Source organism: Lissotriton vulgaris, chromosome 2_1 (assembly GCF_964263255.1).
Source record: "Lissotriton vulgaris chromosome 2_1, aLisVul1.2, whole genome shotgun sequence".
Classification (NCBI taxonomy): Eukaryota; Metazoa; Chordata; class Amphibia; order Caudata; family Salamandridae; genus Lissotriton; species Lissotriton vulgaris.
In genome coordinates this window covers 1824296156-1824318648 of record NC_141687.1, presented here as the reverse complement: position 1 = coordinate 1824318648, position 22493 = coordinate 1824296156, and the positions used below count along the sequence as shown (strand labels likewise).

General features: G+C 50.3%; 1 protein-coding gene across 1 annotated transcript in view; it reads left to right on the top strand.

Moving 5' to 3' along the window:
* Positions 1–258: 258 nt before the first annotated feature.
* The window catches only part of ADAMTS7 (ADAM metallopeptidase with thrombospondin type 1 motif 7), a 594575-nt gene continuing 572340 nt past the window's right edge, over positions 259–22493 (top strand). The window contains exon 1 of the mRNA XM_086957915.1: positions 259–1209. Coding sequence (XP_086814041.1) covers positions 1122–1209 — 88 coding nt within the window. The 5' untranslated portion in view covers positions 259–1121. The remainder of the gene's footprint in view (positions 1210–22493) is intronic.

The following is a 22493-nucleotide window of genomic DNA, read 5'->3' as shown; positions in this document are numbered from 1 at the left end:
GGAACAGCCTGGGCAACATATTGTCAGACTGTACACTCCATCAGGCAGAAAACATAGAAATGGTGGTGGAAAATCAGACGGCATGCCCTTTTCGGGTGCAGCTCTAAATGTCGACACATGGTGGAGCCCTTACATCAATGAACCCATAGCTTGGCAGATGAAAGCGTCTCCCTCCTTGGAAGGGAATTCCACTGTCTTGTCCTTATGTGTGCCGAGCTCCTGGAAACAGAGCCAGGGCAGCCAGCCGAGCCGCACTCTCCTGCTTCTGCCCTCACACTACAGATTCCCTGCTCTCCAGCCTCTCCTACGGCACTTCGAGCTCCCCTCCATTCTGCTGCCACCTCCCGATCTGAGCTTTAACTCCCGGCTAGCTCTGCCCTTCCAAGCTACTGCCCCCTCCGACGCATGCCTATGCTGCCCCTGCCTGGACCTGCACCGGGTGCCTGAGCCCCTCAACTTCAGCTGTGCTTGCATCCTAAAATTCTGCAGCTCACAGAAGACGTTTCCATGGATGCCAAGCACTTCTTTCCGCTGAATAGAAAGTTTCTCAGAAAGTCGGGGAACTTTTCTCTGCTGTATATTAGGCCGTTTACACTTTCTTTGAAGTAAGTTTGACTTCTTTGAAGGCTCTTGACTTTCTTTGAAGTTTCCAGACTTTCTGCGAAGTTTTCTGGGCGTTGTCTTTGAGATGTAGCTGGACAGAGAGAAAGCCGGTGATGGCGGGGGAGGAACAAAGGTGGTAGGGGAGCTCTTCTGCCTGCAAGTCCCCAACCCCGAGGTCCTTTGTCCCGAGCTGTGTGCAGAGGAGCTAGTGAAAGTGAGCCGGCTGGGAAGGAGGGGCGCTGGGAAATCCCTGGACAGAGGGGGCCGTCCCTGCCCGCTGGTCACACAGCGCCCACCGGGGAGGCAGAGCTGCAGCCTGGAGTCCCCACTGGCTGCACTCTCGCACACCAGCAGCAGCACCGGCTGTGCACCACCCCCATCTACCCCCTACACACACACACCGCTGCACGCAGAGCCTCCCCCGCTGCTCACCCCCTCCCCAGGGCCCACTGTCCCTAACCGCCCCATGCAAGGCACTAAGTGGCAGTTCAGTTCAGCGCTGCCCCCCACAGCCCAGGATGCGGCGCCCGAGCTCTTCTGCAGCCCCCCTGCTCCTCGTCGGACTGCTGGTCGCCTGCTGCTCGGAAGGGACGCCCCGGGGACCAGGTACGTACCCTGGATCAGGACGTGTCTTCACTGGAGGGCCCCGCCGCCCCCTGCGCAAATCCACAGTGTTAACTAACTTTTTACAGATACTGCAAACTCTGGCGTCCGCCGCTTCTGTCTCACTGTCACCGAGCCTGCTGGCGCTTGCCCGGTGCCCTCATACAACCACTTTACTCCGGTAGAACAGATGGGTGCTCTGCCAGCCAGCTGACCACCTGCGAGACCCCAAGCTTTAACCCCATTGGTGCATTTTAGAGGGCAGTTTAAGCTGGACCCAGATTTCGACCGACATCGCTTGCATAAACTGCAGGCTGGGAAGTGTCAGCGCTGTCTGCCGCCCTTGGCACCGAAGCTAAACCTGCCGTGAATATAGCACATTGTACCGTGCCTGCCAGGAGCTGTACTGGGGATTATCGTGTTAATATGAGCTCATGGTTTCCGGATGATCACAGAACTCGGGCACATTGAGATACAGTAATGTGCCCAGGAGCGCACCATGTGTTCGTGTTGTTATATCTCAAGTCAGCCGTGGCCGCTACATCAGATATCGTCCCGGAGGGGGCCAATTGAGACGTGCCCTTGGTTTCCGACCCCCTTACCAACCAGCAGTTAGTCCTTGGCATAGATATGGAATGTTTTTGTAATGATTTTTATATATCCGACAATAAAGCTTATAATGTTACATGTTACTCCTTGGCATAGTGACATTTAGGGGGAGGTTACAGATGTAGCCCAGCTGCCCAAGACGGCTGCAGTGCGGTCAGGGTGCAAGGTGCCCGAGCCTGGGAACACACGGGACAAGTCAGCTCCCATCACTCCCTGGGTCCTGAGTGCCCACTCGCCTCTGGAAAGGCTACCGGCGTAGTGCCTTGTATGACTTTAGCGAGGGGGGGGGCGTCGTAGGTAGCCAGGTCTCATGACATGCAGCCCAGAAGATGAGCGCCTGGGTGTGACCTGAGAACCCTGGACGCAGGCCACACACCTCAGTGTCTGAGAGGCTGAGCCCGCCCCTTTCATGGGGGGTTGTGGGGGAGTTACACAGGGGTGTCGTGTACACAGCGTCTATCCCACAGTCCTAGTCTAGTGCCCAGAGGTTTTGCTCCAGGGTCTTCTTGGTGCACATAGCCTCTGCACCAGGGCCTTCAGGAGCACACAATCAGTTCCTGTGGTTATAATGGGGCACATAGTGTCAGCCACTGAAAGCTTAGTTCATACAGTGTCAGCCACCGGGACCTTAGTTCACACAGTGGCAGCCACTTGAACCTTAGTTCATAAAGTGGCAGCCACTTGAAACTTAGTTCATACAGTGTCAGCCACCGGAACCTTAGTTCATACAGTGTCAGCCAGCAGGACTTTAGTTCATACAGTGTCAGCCACCGGGACCTTAGTTCACACAGTGGCAGCCACTTGAGCCTTAGTTCATACAGTGGCAGCCACCGGGATATTAGTTCATACAGTGGCAGCCACCTGGACATTAGTTCATACAGTGGCAGCCACCGGGACCTTAGTTCATACAGTGGCAGCCACTTGAACCTTAGTTCATACAGTGGCAGCCACCGGGACCTTAGTTCATACAGTGGCAGCCACTTGAAACTTAGTTCATACAGTGTCAGCCACCGGAACCTTAGTTCATACACTGTCAGCCACCGGGGCGTTAGTTCATACAGTGGCAGCCACCTGGACCTTAGTTCATATGGTGTCAGCCACTGGGATCTTATCCCACAGTCCTAGTCTAGTGCCCAGAGGTTTTGCTCCAGGGTCTTCTTGGTGCACATAGCCTCTGCACCAGGGCCTTCAGACACACACAATCAGTTCCCGTGGTTGTAATGGTGCACATAGTGTCAGCCACCGTGATCTTAGTTTACACAGTGTCAACCACCGGGATCTTAGTACACATAGTGTCATCCACCAGGACTGAGTGCACATAGCGTATGCACCAGGGCCTTCAGGAGCACACAATCAGTTCCTGTTGTTATAATGGTGCACATAGTGTCAGCCACTGGAAGCTTAGTTCATACAGTGTCAGCCACCGGGATCTTAGTTCATACAGTGTCAGCCACCGGGATCTTAGTTCATACAGGGTCAGCCACCGGGACCTTAGTTCATACAGGGTCAGCCACCGGAACCTTAGTTCATGCAGTGTCAGCCAGCGGAACCTTAGTTCATACAGTGTCAGCCAGCAGGACCTTAGTTCATACAGTGTCAGCCACCGGAACCTTAGTTCATACAGTGTCAGCCAGCAGGACCTTAGTTCATACAGTGTCAGCCACCGGGACCTTAGTTCATACAGTGGCAGTCACTTGAACCTTAGTTGATACAATGGCAGCCACCGGGATGTTAGTTCATACAGTGGCAGCCACCTGGACATTAGTTCATACAGTGGCAGCCACCGGGAACTTAGTTCATACAGTGGCAGCCACTTGAAACTTAGTTCATACAGTGTCAGCCACTGGAACCTTAGTTCATACAGTGTCAGCCACAGGGACGTTAGTTCATACAGTGGCAGCCACCGGGACCTTAGTTCATACAGTGTCAGCCACTGGGATCTTAGTTCATACAGTGGCAGCCACCGGAAGCTTCGTTCATACAGTGTCAGCCACGGGACATTCGTTCATACAGTGGCAGCCACCGGACCCTTAGTTCATACACTGTCAGCCACCGGGACATTAGTTCATACAGTGGCAGCCACCGGGACCTTAGTTCATACAGTGTCAGCCACCGGGATCTTTGTTTATACAGTGGCAGCCACCGGAAGCTTAGTTCATACAGTGGCAGCCACCGGGACATTAGTTCATACAGTGGCAGCCACTGGGACCTTAGTTCATACAGTGGCAGCCACTTGAACCGTGGTCCATACAGTGGCAGCCACCGGTACCTTAGTTCATACAGTGGAAGCCACTTGAACCTTAGTTCATACAGTGTCAGGTACTTGAAACTTAGTTCATACAGTGTCAGCCACCGGAACCTTAGTTCATACACTGTCAGCCACCAGGACGTTAGTTCATACAGTGGCAGCCACCGGGACCTTAGTTCATACAGTGTCAGCCACTGGGATCTTAGTTCATACAGTGGCAGCCACCGGAAGCTTAGTTCAAACAGTGTCAGCCACCGGGACCTTAGTTCATACAATGTCAGCCACCATCAGCCACCGGAACCTTAGTTCATATAGTGGCAGCCACCGGGACCTTAGTTCATACAGTGTCAGCCACCGGGATCTTAGTTCATAAGTGGCAGCCACTGGGACATTAGTTCATACAGTGGCAGCCACCGGGACCATATTTCATACAGTGGCAGCCACCGGGACATTAGTTCATACAGTGCAGAGGCGACCCAGCTTTTTTACTGAGTTAAATTCAGAACTTTGCAAATCTTTAGATCGATTCGTACCTGGCTTCAAATGTAAGGTAAACTACAACCCCGGGCCCCGTGGCTAAGTTCAGGCCCTGCTTTTCGACCGAACTAGTTAGGCTGAACTGTCCGACACCCCTGAACCCCTGATTCCCGCGCCCACAGCGCCTCTGGCGTGAGGCACCGCGGTGCTGTAGCCAAGGCTTGCTGGGTATTCCTGCCACCGAGGGAGAGGGGGCCTCCCGCCACCAGCTGGATTCCCTCAGAGGCGGTAGCAAAGCAGCGGCAGCTGAGGGCTGCCCTCCGCCCCCACGCGGTGCGTGCATACTATGATAATGTGCAGACTCGTGCACGCAGTAAACCAAACGTGCAGCATTGTTACACACGGAGAGGCCGAGTAACAATGCCCCGCTGTTCGGGGACAGTCAACCATGCTGGAATGGGTTGGCAGTCTGAAGCAGGTTGTTGACCCCCAGCTTGCTGGGAAAGGCGCAGCTAGTGGTGCAGGCACGTACACACTTCACGAGACATTGGTTCTCGCCATTATCTCGCCATTATCTGGGGGACGTTGTTAATATGAAATGGCCGCACTGCATGTAATAGATGTCCTGTAAATGCCCTCTGACCCGGAAGAGCCAGGCGCTTGCATCAGTGGTCAGTCGACTCGTCCTCCTCATATTAGAGCCTGGGGTTGTCGATGCACTTCTTGGCCTTTAAAAGTCAGTACAATTTGGAAATTGTTTTAAAAATAGATTCCAAGAGATTTAACGCTCTGAATAATTCCAAACATCTGAAGTAACTTTTAGGTAACCTGCCACACAAATTGTAAAACGACTCAAGTGGGAGTGACGTTCCCACCCAGCTCATTCATTACAGGCAGTAGAATGACTGTGGAACAACTGCCCACTGGCAGATACTCCATGGAAATAGGAAATTGGTGGCTTTGACACATTGATGGCTTTGACACGTTCTGTTTGGAAGAAAAGGGGGCATGATGGATTTAAGAACTGCATACCAGGATTTTGGCGAATTCATTTTACGATTGTTCTTCTTAGCTCATTTATATAATGTCAATTACATTGATTTTTCTATTGTTAACATGTTTCCATTCCTGTTATTGGTGTAAAACTTTTATAACGATTTAAGTAATGTATATAATAAATTCAGTACAATTCAAAATCAATTCAGTAAGATAGCCAAGTGCATTTGCTGTAAAAGCCTCATGGTGGGTGAACTCGGATACGCTCATAGCTGGAGAACTCTAACCTTTGTCATGGCCCTTTGGAATTGTGTCTCTTAAGATAATGAGCTATCTAATGAAGGGTACAAACCCTCATGCACTAAAAAGTACAAAACCTACTCCACCCTGAAGCAATAAGTGAACATAGCCCTTCACACCACAGCTGATTCTCAACATGCAGAACTGTTTAGAAGGTCACCTAGGACTACCGAACGCGCTGCAAAGCCATCTCAGTGTTAGCCATGCGTTATACAGATGTCAGCAACATAGCAAAGCAGGTGCTTCATTGAGAAAGCTTGTAAGCACTCTTGGGCGCTGTTTGTGCTTCTTCCTTCCCCACACCACACAGTGCCCTCCTAACTAACCACTGCGTGCCAAGGTGAACTCTTTCTTCGTTGATAAATAAAGGCAGGAGTCCAGGCCTCCAGAACACTGCCTACCACAAATGGTTCTCTGCAAGGACTTTCCTGCTCCCTTTTCATTCTGTAATTTCTAAACAGCTAAACATTTTGTAGATTATTGCAGGAATTCTTCAACATTTGTTTATGTCACACCATGTGTCAGTTTGGGTTCCGACCTGAAACAGAGAGCATTTTAATGTATTTTGAGGAGTTTTCCCCTACTGTAAGATGGTGGCTTGGGCTGTTACTGGTGAGCATGACCTAAATGATGACATCTAGGGGGTTTAGGACCACCATGTCCTTCTGACGTGGATGTCCACAGGCTAACACACCATTCCACAGATCCATGTCTCCAATATGATTTTGCTTCCTCACAGGGCCCCATTCAGCTCACCATGATTGCTTCCACACTTCAATGTTCACCAAGCCACCTTTAAGTAATATCCTCAAAACACTTGGGGTATCCATGCCATCCACAGTGACAACACCCTTGTCTCCATCATCGTGGCACGCAAAGACAACAGCCATAACCTGTTTCATGTACTGTCGCAGACAGGGGCATAGCACAGGTCCTTGCAGCCCCTTTTGTGCAGTGCAGGGGTGGGGGGGGGGGGTCAACCCTTCAGAGAGCCCCCAACCCTTTAAGGGGGCCCCATTCAGCCCGATGTGGATGATAGGGGATTCTTAGAAGCCCTTCAACAAATTTTGCAGGTGGCACTATATTTTATGTTACCCCCACTGGTCGTAGACCATTCCAATAAGTGACTGAATGATCTTAAGACAGATATAGCATACTCTTCTCTGTAATCAAACATAACCATATCAGAAAAATCCCCAAACTTAGAGTCTCTTTTTTGAGAAAGAGATGACTTTTTGCTCCAATATTAATTCTGTTGTAAGTAGCTGCTTCTTCCAGGTATACACACAGTTACACATGATGTACTTATTGTCACTGAAATATACAGCTGTGATAGTGAGAGTAAGTTTGATATGAGACCACGCCGACATCTTTTACTGGGGCTTTTTAACTTCAAGTACTCGGACCCGAAGTCTTCCACTCTTGTTTGTGGGCTGATAAAATGTGGTTGTGCGACGGAAGCCCGAATATTTCTTCACTGGCTAACGATGGCTTATAAGTTTCAAGGTGCCTTCTCTGGTTTTGGAATCTTAGAAGAGTATTGGTCCCAAGTACCTTTTTAGCAGGAATTCCAGATATCCTCTCATCCCTCAACTAGGAAGTTCACATAAATTCCTCCTCTCTGTACCCCTTTAAACTTTTTTCTAAAACTGGAAGGTATTGTGTCCTACAGGCAGCCAAAACCAGCAATGGCCTCCAAAGGGCTCCTTGTCAGACCATGTAGCATATCTTCCAATTCGACCATCAGGTGCCAGCTGAAAGCGCCTTGTCCTAGCACTCATGGGTGCACACTGCCAAGGGTCCAGGGACCTCTAGAACTAGTCTGCAATGCACCAATCGAACTCGTTTCTGGATCTTAAAGCGATTGACTCAAGCTCTCACCGTTCAGGGAGCCATTAGCCAAGTGCGGTTGAGTTATTATGAAAACATTTTCCTTAGGACGTGTGTCTAAAACCAACAGCCAGAATTAATATTCTCAAAAACTCAGTGTTTTTCCTCGGATGGGCTCGCACAGTGGGTTTATTCATAGCCATGTGTTAAAGCTGAAAACACATTATCTCAGAGGATCAGATTTTCTTGTAAGTCGCGAGGAGGGGGAGAAGGGATGAGAAATGTGTAGCTCGAGGGGACAACCCGATCGTTGAGGAATTTGCTTTTAAAATCATTAGTGCTCAGTGTTGAATATGGCGTGAACGGCTCCCTTGCGTGGTGTGTGCTAAGGAATCCGACCCAGCCATTCTCATGTTCAAAATATTTTATTAGGTACATTTTTCATAAACATTAAGAAACACAATACCAAGAATAATAACGAACATAAAAGTATAGGTAAATATTACAATATAAAAATGTAAACAACCATTAATAATGAAAGAGAATACCTATACCAGAATTATATGAGATATAAAAACTATATTACAGACATAATACAAACAATGAAGGGGCTACATTGTATACAAATTGACTAATAAAAAATGTAAATGCATACTTTAAATTGAAGAACATGTACTTAGATAGGAATCTAAACTGGACCACATATTAGCGACCCAACCATTCTCAAGGAAGTGATTGAACCGCTTTAAAGCATTAACAGACTGGGAAACAGTCGCACGTGGTCTGACCCACTAGACTGTAGACAGAGGGCCTTTGGCCCAGCCCCTCTTTGCTGCACGTGGGCAGACATCAGGGGAGGGGCAACGGGGGTCATTTCATAAACAACCAGGTGACCTGTTGGCCTCTGGAGCCAATGAGCAGTTGAGGTCTGAGACCCAACGAGCTGCTGGCGTTCCGGTGAATCCAGTGCTTAATTTGTGTAACAATAAGTGCCAGGGCCCACGTCAGGAGACTACCGCAGCTCACACTACCCCTTGCCCATACTGCCAACAACACAACCTCTAACAATCACACTCCTACTAGAGTGACTATTCAGACTGTTCCAGGCCCGAAAGCCATAAGAATAGCTTGAACTCAAGTCAATGATCCTTTGTAATGTATTTTGAAATGACACACAACTGTTGTTGTGCTAATCTGTAAATCAGGCAAACAGAGCCACCATGTGGCAGACAGCAATAAGTGTTGGTGTTGACAATTAAGTGCTGGCGCCGAGCACCAGAAACCACCTGCACAAATTCAGCACTAGGTGAATCTATAGGAGAAGTTGTGAAAAAAGGAACTAAATAAACACCCTGGAAGACCAACATATGATGGTCTTATGTGACAGAATCAACTGAAATATTTTCTGCAGCCACTAAGCTGTCCAAAAAAACTTACACAACACCAACTGGTCTATGTAGAAACCATTTGGGCAACTGTAAATTCCACCAGGACTTTGCACTGGAGTTGCAATCAACAGGTTGCTATAGGTTATCGGGTGCAACCAAAGGAAGCACACTGCGCAGTTCTGAAAGGAGCTATACCCTTGTGATGGTGCACCTTGCAGCATAGGTAGCTCCACAGGCTCCGTTTTGATAATCATGTAAAGTTCAAGGCTTTGAGCTTCATGCATAAGATCAAGACCGGAGTAGCTCCCTTGTATCTTCAGCCCCTTGTCACACCCTACACCCCTGTCCGTTCACTCCGTTCCTCGTTTCAACTTCTATTCTGTGTACCTAATTTCAGACTTTCCAGACTAGGCGGTGGTTTCTTCGCAAATTTAGGACCCAGACTTTGGAACTCACTTCCCTTGGATATCCGGATGGAGAACTGTCATACTCGCTTTCGTGTTTTGTAGCATTTGTCTTTCAGCGCCGGGAAACTCTTACGGGTAGCTGTCGCGCTTTATAAACCTAATAAATAAATAAAAATAGGTACGCGCCTTTAATTCATGAGGTGGTGTATAGCACCAACATGAGGCCTTCAAAGCATGGTGAGGTGAAGCGCACAGCAATTAAGAACGAACAGAAGGGTAATTGTGTAAAACAGACAGCCCCAGCAACACTACCACACACAGTGTCTTACCCACTCAACCTTTATTTGTTTATGAAAGGATTTCGGTGGTGCAAAGGTCACCCCAAGGCTAAGGGAGTACTGCACACTAACAACAAAATAAAAGCCTAACTACCTGTGAAGTATCGCAGTGGGTTATCTCCTTACGTGTCCCTGCCCTGTGTTAGCTGTTTTATGCTCCACTGAGACTCTCTCATACACAGTAACAAGCACTGGTAAAGCCAATAGGCCTGGCTTTACTGTGCTAACGCATGGAAAGTTCATGCTTGTATTTCGCTGTTACCACATTAAAGCCAAGCCTAATGACTTTGTCAATGCTTATTTTAATTCAAGGCGCTGCAGTTTGTGTACTTATGCATGAGTAGGTGTGTATACACAAGTATGTATGCGTGTGCCAGAGCCTCTCACATGATTAAAAAAAAGCCTGCTGCAGTGAAATAAAGCAAGAAATAATTGTTTTCTGTAAACAATGCACGTATGTGATATAAAATTGTAGTGTGTAATAATTCAGTGCACTTTTGAGGTGTAAAACAGTCCCTCATGCATTGCAATGCAAGAACTCCATACAAAGCAGAATAATACATCAAACAGTCAATTTAGAGTGTGATAATGTAGTGCATTTTTGAGATATAACATGGTCCCTCGTGCATTGTAAAGCAAGAACTCCATAGAAGTAGGAATGCTGCATCAAAGAGTCCATAGAGTGAGGTGAGAGAGAAAAAGAGCTCTGAGTGAAGCAAAAGTGCTCCCTTTATATTAAAAAAAAGTACCAATTATAGATCAGGCAGACAGCTGCCCATACCTACAAACACAGGAGGGCGCACGCACTCGTGTGTAATGCGAACCCGCTGTTTGACTAGTAATCAAGGCCTGTTTTGATGAGAATGTGTTTAAACAGCCACCACTTTCGATTTGTTGTATTTTTAATGTGCAGTAACAGATCCAAGTCACAGCATCAATGTTGATTTTTCTTAGTAACCAGCGGTGTTTTATTGTTCACAGGTAGGCAGTTTGTTACACAGTTTAAGATTTTTGACAGCCTTATGTTTCTAGGATTACTCCCTGTGTTTTCTGAAGGCTTCGTTGGGTTTAAACATATAATTATGGCATGGCAATATATTTGTGAGAAAAAGGTCATACATAGTTCACTTCCATGTCAGTGAACACTGAACAATCAGCAGTAGTCGTTTTCTAGATAACCTGTACGGTGAGTCTTAGTAAAATATGGTTTGGTTGCTGTTTGCCCACTTACAGCAGATGACTTTCCGTTGGTTTCACAATTTCAGTTATTGAAATTGTTATGGTGTGTCATTGAATATCTACGTCATTAAGTCGCCCATGAGCCTTGCTGGGTTTGCAAGAGCAGATCAGGGTTCAATTCTAGATCTGGCATGACAGCGTAGCTGACAGCATGGCCATGACCTAGTGTTATCAATACTTAAAATATACAAAGAATGGTTTGGGATTTTGCCAGAGGAGTATTTCTTCTCACAAATCATGCTATTGGCTGTTTGGTGTATGATTTCACCTACTGTGGGGTGCCTACCATGCAACGCATGACAGACTATTTCACACCTCAAAAATATGTTGAATAATCACACACGAATTTCTTAATCTCATAAATGCATTGTAGTCAGAGAGAATGTTCTAAAATGTTTTAGTCAGATCTCAAAATTCAGGCAAAACCTGTTGGCTTTGACAGTGTTTATTTGTTTTTGGAGGAGCACACCAATCCATACTTATAAATGCACAGCCTTGGCCTGGGGTAGGGTCCAGTTTCGAGAAGGGTTTCATTGTGAGACATTCTAATAGACAGGTAGAGTGTTGCCTCAGCCCTCTCAGGGGAGCTGTGCAGGTGTGGCATTAGCTGTATTTGTGAACAATCCAATGTGCTGGATTAAAAAATGCCATTGTGATGGTTAGCTGCTCGTTGCAGATAGGCCAGGCCTGTTAGCGCCATCAAGGGGTGCACTGGGTGTCTTATTTTGGGCGAGATAGTTACCGAAGGAGTGCTGCAGCACTGAAGTAGGAGATGGGGCTGCGAGTGAGGCTGCCCAACGCCAGGGTGAGGTCTGTCTCATCCCGAGGGTCTCACTGAACTCTAATGCATATATTGGATGTTGCTGCAGTCGCTCCGCTTTAATGTCACTCTTATTCTTATATTTATGATGTATATTTGGAGTTATCGAAAATGCAGCCCAAACCCCGAATGGTGCGAGGTCTCTGTAAACGGTTCTGAGGGCTCATAGAGCAACATGCATCCAACGCGACTCCCTTTGCTAAAGAAGGTGGGGACATATTACTCAACAACTCCCTCACCTGCCCTGCCACATGTGGCACTGATGGTGTGCACCCTCTCCTGCTCATGCAACATGTGGCACTGGTGGTGTGCATCCACACCTACTCATGCCACATGGGGCCCTGGCGGTGTGCATCCTCACCTGCCCCCGCCACACGTGGCACAGGTGGTGTGCATCCTCACCTACTCATGCCACATGTGGCACTGGTGGTGTGCATCTTCACCTACTCATGCCACATGTGGCACTGGTGAAGCGCATCCTCCCCTGGTCATGCCACTGGTGGTGTGCATCCCACCCTGGTCATGCCACATGTGGCACAGGCGGTGTGCATCCTCACATGCCCCCGCCAAACATGGCACTGGTGGTGTGCATCCTCTCCTGCTCATGCCACATGTGGCACTGGTGGTGTGCACCCTCTCCTGCTCAGGCACTGGTGGTGTGCATCCTCACATGCCCTCGCCACACATGGCTCTGGTGATGTGCATCCTCTCCTGCTCATGCCACATGTGGCACTGGTGGTGTGCACCCTCTCCTGCTCATGCCACATGGGGCACTGGTGGTATGCATCCTCACCTGCTCCTGCCACATGTGGCACTGGTGGTATGCATCCTCTCCTGCTCATGCCACATGTGGCACTGGTGGTATGCATCCTCTCCTGCTCATGCCACATGTGGCACTGGTGGTGTGAATCCTCTCCTGCTCATGCCACATGTGGCACTGGTGATGTGCATCCTCTCCTGCTCATGCCACATGTGGCACTGGTGGTGTGCACCCTCTCCTGCTAATGCCACATGTGGCATTGGTGGTATGCATCCTCTCCTGCTCATGCCACATGTGGCTCTGGTGGTGTGCAACCTCCCCTGCTCATGCCACATGTGGCACTGGTGGTGTGCATCCGCTCCTGCTCATGCCACATGTGGCACTGGTGGTGTGCATTCTCACCTACTCATGCCACATGTGGCACTGGTGGTGTGCACCCTCTCCTGCTCATGCCACATGGGGCACTGGTGGTATGCATCCTCACCTGCTCCTGCCACATGTGGCACCGTTGGTATGCATCCTCTCCTGCTCATGCCACATGTGGCACTGGTGGTATGCATCCTCTCCTGCTCATGCCACATGTGGCACTGGTGGTGTGCATCCTCTCCTGCTCATGCCACATGTGGCACTGGTGATGTGCATCCTCTCCTGCTCATGCCACATGTGGCACTGGTGGTGTGCACCCTCCCCTGCTCATGCCACATGTGGCACTGGTGGTGTGCATCCTCACCTGCTCCTGCCACATGTGGCACTGGTGGTACGCATCCTCTCCTGTTCATGCCACATGTGGCACTGGTGGTATGCATCCTCTCCTGCCCATGCCACATGTGGCACTGGTGGTGTGCATCCTCTCCTGCTCATGCCACATGTGGCACTGGTGATGTGCATCCTCTCCTGCTCATGCCACATGTGGCACTGGTGGTGTGCACCCTCTCCTGCTCATGCCACATGGGGCACTTGTGGTATGCATCCTCTCCTGCTCATGCCACATGTGGCACTGGTGGTGTGCAACCTCCCCTGCTCATGCCACATGTGGCACTGGTGGTGTGCATCCTCTCCTGCTCATGCCACATGTGGCACTGGTGGTGTGCATTCTCACCTACTCATGCCACATGGGGCACTGGTGGTGTGCACCCTCTCCTGCTCATGCCACATGGGGCACTGGTGGTATGCATCCTCACCTGCTCCTGCCACATGTGGCACTGGTGGTATGCATCCTCTCCTGCTCATGCCACATGTGGCACTGGTGGTATGCATCCTCTCCTGCTCATGCCACATGTGGCACTGGTGGTGTGCATCCTCTCCTGCTCATTCCACATGTGGCACTGGTGATGTGCATCCTCTCCTGCCACATGTGGCACTGGTGGTGTGCACCCTCCCCTACTCATGCCACTTGTGGCACTGATGGTGTGCATCCTCTCCTGCTCATGCCACATGTGGCACTGGTGGTGTGCATCCTCACCTACTCAAGCCACATGTGGCACTGGTGGTGTGCACCCTCTCCTGCTCAGGCACTGGTGGTGTGCATTCTCTCCTGCTCATGCCACATGTGGCACTGGTGTTGTGCATCCTCACCTGCTTATGCCACATGTGGCACTGGTGATGTGTATCTTCTCCTGCTCATGCCACATTGGCACTGGTGGTGAGCATCCTCACCTGCTCATGCTACATGTGGCACTGGTGACGTGCATCCTCACCTACTCATGCCACACGTGGCACTAGTTATGTGCATCCTCTCTTGCTCATGCCACATGTGGCACTGGTGGTGGGCATCCTCACCTGCTCATGCCACATGTGGCACTGGTTATTTGCATCCTCTCCTGCTCATGCCACATGTGACACTGGTGGTGTGCATCCTCACCTGCTCATGCCACATGTGGCTGTGGTGATGTGCATCCTCTCCTGCTCATGCCACATGTGGCACTGGTGGTGTGCATCCTCACCTGCTCAGGCACTGGTGGTGTGCATCCTCACCTGCCCCTGCCACATGTGGCACTGGAGGTGTGCATCCTCACCTGCTCCTGCCACATGTGGCATTAGTTATGTGCATCCTCTCCTGCTCATGCCACATGTGGCATTATTTATGTGCATCCTCTCCTGCTCATGCCACATGTGGCACTGATGGTGTGCATCCTCACATGCCCCCACCACACATGACACTGGTGGTGTGCATCCTCTCCTGCTCATGCCACATGTGGCACTGGTGGTGTGCACCCTCTCCTGCTCAGGCATTGGTGGTGTGCATCCTCACATGCCCCCGCCACACATGGCTCTGGTGATGTGCATCCTCTCCTGCTCATGCCACATGTGGCACTGGTGGTGTGCACCCTCTCCTGCTCATGCCACATGGGGCACTGGTGGTATGCATCCTCACCTGCTCCTGCCACATGTGGCACTGGTGGTATGCATCCTCTCCTGCCACATGTGGCACTGGTGGTATGCATCCTCTCCGGCTCATGCCACATGTGGCACTGGTGGTGTGAATCCTCTCCTGCTCATGCCACATGTGGCACTGGTGATGTGCATCCTCTCCTGCTCATGCCACATGTGGCACTGGTGGTGTGCACCCTCTCCTGCTCATGCCACATGTGGCACTGGTGGTATGCATCCTCTCCTGCTCATGCCACATGTGGCACTGGTGGTGTGCAACCTCCCCTGCTCATGCCACATGTGGCACTGGTGGTGTGCATCCGCTCCTGCTCATGCCACATGTGGCACTGGTGGTGTGCATTCTCACCTACTCATGCCACATGTGGCACTGGTGGTGTGCACCCTCTCCTGCTCATGCCACATGGGGCACTGGTGGTATGCATCCTCACCTGCTCCTGCCACATGTGGCACTGGTGGTATGCATCCTCTCCTGCTCATGCCACATGTGGCACTGGTGGTATGCATCCTCTCTTGCTCATGCCACATGTGGCACTGGTGGTGTGCATCCTCTCCTGCTCATGCCACATGTGGCACTGGTGATGTGCATCCTCTCCTGCTCATGCCACATGTGGCACTGGTGGTGTGCACCCTCCCCTGCTCATGCCACATGTGGCACTGGTGGTGTGCATCCTCACCTGCTCATGCCACATGTGGCACTGGTGGTATGCATCCTCTCCTGCCCATGCCACATGTGGCACTGGTGGTGTGCATCCTCTCCTGCTCATGCCACATGTGGCACTGGTGGTACGCATCCTCTCCTGCTCATGCCACATGTGGCACTGGTGGTATGCATCCTCTCCTGCCCATGCCACATGTGGCACTGGTGGTGTGCATCCTCTCCTGCTCATGCCACATGTGGCACTGGTGATGTGCATCCTCTCCTGCTCATGCCACATGTGGCACTGGTGGTGTGCACCCTCTCCTGCTCATGCCACATGGGGCACTTGTGGTATGCATCCTCTCCTGCTCATGCCACATGTGGCACTGGTGGTGTGCAACCTCCCCTGCTCATGCCACATGTGGCACTGGTGGTGTGCATCCTCTCCTGCTCATGCCACATGTGGCACTGGTGGTGTGCATTCTCACCTACTCATGCCACATGTGGCACTGGTGGTGTGCACCCTCTCCTGCTCATGCCACATGGGGCACTGGTGGTATGCATCCTCACCTGCTCCTGCCACATGTGGCACTGGTGGTATGCATCCTCTCCTGCTCATGCCACATGTGGCACTGGTGGTGTGCATCCTCTCCTGCTCATGCCACATGTGGCACTGGTGGTGTGCATCCTCTCCTGCTCATTCCACATGTGGCACTGGTGATGTGCATCCTCTCCTGCCACATGTGGCACTGGTGGTGTGCACCCTCCCCCACTCATGCCACTTGTGGCACTGATGGTGTGCATCCTCTCCTGCTCATGCCACATGTGGCACTGGTGGTGTGCATCCTCACCTACTCAAGCCACATGTGGCACTGGTGGTGTGCACCCTCTCCTGCTCAGGCACTGGTGGTGTGCATCCTCTCCTGCTCATGCCACATGTGGCACTGGTGTTGTGCATCCTCACCTGCTTATGCCACATGTGGCACTGGCGATGTGTATCTTCTCCTGCTCATGCCACATTGGCACTGGTGGTGAGCATCCTCACCTGCTCATGCTACATGTGGTACTGGTGACGTGCATCCTCACCTACTCATGCCACACGTGGCACTAGTTATGTGCATCCTCTCTTGCTCATGCCACATGTGGCACTGGTTATTTGCATCCTCTCCTGCTCATGCCACATGTGACACTGGTGGTGTGCATCCTCACCTGCTCATGCCACATGTGGCCGTGGTGATGTGCATCCTCTCCTGCTCATGCCACATGTGGCACTGGTGGTGTGCATCCTCACCTGCTCAGGCACTGGTGGTGTGCATCCTTACCTGCCCCTGCCACATGTGGCACTGGAGGTGTGCATCCTCACCTGCTCCTGCCACATGTGGCATTAGTTATGTGCATCCTCTCCTGCTCATGCCACATGTGGCATTATTTATGTGCATCCTCTCCTGCTCATGCCACATGTGGCACTGATGGTGTGCATCCTCACCTGCCCCCGCCACACGTGGCACTGGTGGTATGCATCCTTACCTACTCATGCCACACGTGGCACTGGTGGTGTGCATCCTCACCTATTCATGCCACATGTGGCACTGGTGGTGTGCATCCTACCCTGGTCATGCCACATGTGGCACTGGTGGCGTGCATCCTCACCTACTCATGCCACATGTGGCCCTGGCGGTGTGCATCCTCACCTGCCCCCACCACACATGGCACTGGTGGTGTGCACCCTCTTCTGCTCATTGCACATGTGGCACTGGTGGTGTGCACCCTCTCCTACTCAGGCACTGGTGGTGTGCATCCTCACCTGCCCCTGCCACATGTGGCACTGGTGATGTGCATCCTATCCTGCTCATGCCACATGTGGCACTGGTGGTGTGCATGCTCTCCTGCTCATGCCACATATGGCACTGGTGGTATGCATCCTCTCCTTCTCATGCCACATGTGGCACTGGTGATGTGCATCCTCTCCTGCTCATGCCACATGTGGCACTGGTGATGTGCATCCTCTCCTGCTCATGCAACATGTGGCACTGGTGGTGTGCATTCTCACCTGCTCCTGCCACATGTGGCACCTGTGGTGTGCATCCTCACCTACTCATTCCACATGTGGCACTGGTGGTGTGCATCCTCACCGGCTCATGCTACATGTGGCACTGGTGATGTGCATCCTCTCCTGCTCATGCCACATGTGGCACTGGTGGTGTGCATTCTCCCCTGATCATGCCACATGTGGCACTGGTGGCGTGCATCCTCTCCTGCTCATGCCACATGTGGCACTGGTGATGTGCATGGAAGCCACACACCACCCTTCCTCTCCAGCACTGCTCCCTGCTACTGTCCACTGGTGTGCTCGCTTTCGTGTAACCTTTGGAGAGAGGCTCTGTTTGTGGCCATGAGCTCTCAACGTCGCACTATTGGTTATGATGGAGAGAAGGGTTCAGCGCAGGTAACAGTGTAAGGTCCAGCGCCTGGCATCGCCGAGGTGTTCAAGTTGATCACATAGGAGTGTTTACATGGACAGTGCGAACAGTTTATCCACTGGACACTCGCTCCCCATTGGATCCAAAGCTTTCTGTATTGGGCCTGATTTCAGCGCTCGGCACCACCCTTTATTATTTTACTTTTTTAGCTTCTGTTTTTTTTTGTATTTTTAGTAGAACTATTTCTTTTTTGCACCGAGATTCAAGTTGATGATTGTCTGTAAGTTTGCCCATCATCACCTTCTCTCTGAGTTATGTAGGTGTGTATAGTCCCTGTAGGCCGGCGTCACAGTGTTGTCGCGGCGAGCCACCTGCAGGTGCTCGCGCTCCCGCTTTCTCCAGAGCGAGGCGGCGCGTGCCAGAGCATTCTCTCAGCCGGATGTGACGTAACCGGAGCTCGTGGTAGAGGGAACCGCTGTTATTAGATGGACGCCTGGGCTTATGCCTGACTCTTCCTTCTCCTCAGTCAGTCCTTCCTCTCCTCTCAGCGGAGCGGACGTGGCTCTCCCCAGCCCGTGCTCCCCGCCCTTTCAGCCAGGAGCTCCTGGCCAGAGCTCGTAGTACAGCCCACACATGCCACTAACTTTACGTTGCGGGTCACGTTTCCTGGACGCTGCGGCCCAGTGGTTGCGAATTGGATGCCACCTACCCCCCTCTCCAGCAGTTACGGTCTTAAAAAGTTAGAAGCAGCAGTGGGCTCGTAACTACGGAGTCAATTTGGAGTTAGACTAATCCTTATACTGAAGACGGGGGTTGGGGGCGTTGGGACCGAACGCTCCCAAGAAACCCAAAAGGTCCGGGACCTTGGACTAACTTCTACCTGGGAGCGAGCCCCAATCTCACTTCCTTGGTTGGATGACATCTTGACTCTGCAGGAGGAGTGGAAGGCTAGCAGTTGGGCTCACTTATGTGCGTTTTTGGGGGAGCATAAGGTGCTGGCATCCTCCTAGCCGCCAAGGAAACATCCACCAGCTTACAGAATACAAGCAGGTCGCCTGGGGCTAGGGTGACCAACTGGCATAGGTGCAAATTCAGGACAGTGAGTGTAAAAATTCAGGACAAAGGGACAAAATTCAGGACAAAAGGTCAAAATTCAGTACAAAACTGCGGAACAAAAGGTAAGTTTTACAGACACGTCAGAGGTGGTTGCACAATAGTATATAAGTAAGTAAATAGACAACCATCTAAGTACAAGTCAAAATAAGTTTATATTAAGTTGAGACAATCGTGTACTTCACGTTTTTTCAGTATGGCCGCAGCTTGTTACCTTAGACGATTCAAAATTCGCATCTCGCTGACACCAGACCAAACCTGAATATAAGTGACGCCGCTTTTATTGTTGATTGAAAACTACTGAATGTACAAGGAATTTTGCAGTGCCAGCCCCCAGTAACAAACCCGCCCCCACCCTTTCCAGCCTCTCAAGGAATCACCCGATGCCCGGTCCGGCCAGTCCTGCCTTGCTATCACCCTTCAATGGTGCCCCTCATCTTCACTTAGACTGTCTCTCATGTGTATTTAATTTCTCTTATAGTGTTACTCATCCCAATTATGTAGGGCAGGGTGCGGTGTCGGAGTGCGTTACATCACACACATTATATAGAGACAATGACTCATATTAACATGAAAGTCAATGTATAGAAATTGTCACTTAAGGTAATGGGTAATGGGTGCTACAAGGTGTAATCATTCTTTTATCTATCATTCAGTCTTTCACCATTCATTATGTCCTTCCATCTGTGTGCCCATCTATATCCAAACATATTCAACCATTTGCAAACCTTCCATCCATCATTTCACTCATCCATCCCTCCATCCACCCTTTCACTCATCCATCCATTATTCATCTACCCACCCTTTCACCCCATCCATCCGTACAGTCTTCCACCCATCCATCTATTCACTCATCCATCCAGCTATTTACCCTTTCACCCATCCAGCCATCCATTCACTTACTCATCCATCCACCCAGTCACTTATCCTTCTACCCATTCATCCTTTAAGTCATACATCCTCCTTTTCTCTCTCCATCCCCCTTTCACTTATCCATCCACCCTTTCACTTCTTCACTCATCTATCCATCCTTTTGTCCATCTACCCCATTTCACTCATCCATCCATTCACCCTTTCACTTATCAATTCAATTCATCCATCCTTTCACTCATCCATCCACCCATTTACTTGCCCATCATCTAAGCTTTCACTCATCCATCCTTTCACACACTCATCCACCCTTTTACCCATCCATCTACCCATCCACCCATACATCCATCTAGTTACATTTTCTCTCATCCATAGTTCCACTCATTCATCCATCCATCCTGTCTTTTGTTATCTATCCATTCACCCTTCCATTCATCCTTTCAGTAATCCATCCAGCCATTCACACATTCATTCACTTATTTACTCACCCACCTTTTCACATTATGAGCTGAGCCTTTGTCTGCAGAGTTGCAGACAGAAGAGGCCCATCAAGAACTTCACCTCGATGTAGTTCCTAAAGCAAGGGGTAGGGTGTGGGGGGGGGGGGGGGGAGGGGTTCACTATGCCCCTGCACATAGGCAATCTGACAACTTAGAAGTCATGAGTCACACATGATGCACAGTGCCAGGATGTGAGGTGACTGTGACATGGTGTTGTTTCCAGGGCTTGAAGTGGTGTAAAAACATTGGGTGTTCGATGTAATTAAGGGCATGGTTTAAAACACCTAGTCTAAAATCAGCTCTTAGCATAGTTTTCCGCCCGACTGGTATTGTGTTGCTGATTTCATTGCAACCACATATATAATACAGCAAGTATCATTACACCAACAACAAGCCAGGACATTGGCTTTGTCAATGGTTGTTTGTGGCTTAAAATAAAAAAGCAGCAACCATGGCTTTGTTGAATATAATATTGAGAATAGTTCAGTTAAAAAATGATGAGACAGAAAGAACGATAACCCGTTTTTTTTTCACTTCTTTTACAGGCTTCTTTATATAAACTGTTAACGTTGCAGCATTGGCTTTTTACCTTTTATCACAGAATGTGCTGCTGTACTGAGGCAGGAGGAGGCGGCCACATGCTGTCACACCCCAGACTGCCCCATTGTCATTCTGTATGTGGCAATTGCCCGGCATACAGAATGACAATGGGCGGTGTGGGGCTGCTCTCCTGATCTAGGAGGAGTGTGAGGCCCCGTCAGCAGGGGTGAGGCCTCTCACAGGGAGCAGAGCTGCTCCCTGTGATGGCCAGAATTACGGACAAAAGGCGTCCGTAAAAGGGATCCTCGCGGACAACGGACGTGGGGGCCAAATTACGGACTGTCCGTGAAATTTATGGACGGTTGGTCACCCTACAGCCTGGGGCCCGTCCCTTGGCTCCTGAGAAATAGGTGAATCCACCTTCTTGCACAATAGAGTGGTTGTCACCTCCTTCTGCTTAGCCTACCCAAGATGGAGCTCCACCGAGCACATCTGTGGATGAGGATGGTTATGGGGCTTCTGCATGTGAGGCTTGTTGTTGCACCTGGGTGACACATGATATTTCTATGGGCTCGTCCTGTCGTGGCGGCCATCCAAGAGTTGGGTTTAAGATTACATTCTAAAACTGTCCATGCAAGGCCCATGCAAGATGCTCTGACCCCGCCAGCTGGTTCCTTCAGGTGGGGTCAGGCTCCAGGACCGGCAGGACCCGAGTCTGTACAGAGTAACATGCTGATTCCTTTGAATAATCTCCTTTGACACTGAGTGGCCACAGTGAAAATTACGTGACCGACTGTAGCATCCTGCTACAAAGAACCACAGACACAGGTTCTGGTATCTAAGAGCTTTATTTAGTACATCTTACTCATGCACTGTCCCTACTCTAACTGCCCCCTTCCTGTGTCCGCTCCTCCTCTTCCTCTGGCCCCCTAGCTCCGCCCACTCCCAACTACTAGTGTGCGGACTTCACAACATCTCCCCCCTTTGTAACAAAACAAACAAAACATACTGACTTCTCAGTCCATCTCCACGATCAGTCTCTTGGGTGGACGTATGTTGCGATGAGGTCGTGGCGACCTGACTCTTGGACTATTCATGCTCAGTGTCTCAATGATCGGAGCAGTGCTCTCATCAGGATGCAGTTCTTCCGAACTGGGAGTGTCCATTTCACTCACCATGGTTCTGGAAATGTCTGGGGACAGCTTTTTTAAAGTGCGAGATGTTTCAATACTACATCTCCCCTTTTCTTAACAAAATGAGCTTAATGTCCTCAGTGTTCGCAGTTCTTCAATCCACCACATTGGTTGGAGAACAGCCTGTTCTTCAAGCCTCAGTAGTGTTGAATCAGCGGTGGGCTTGACTTTGGTCAATCTTTCCGCTGTCTTAATCAGGGCATTCTTGATC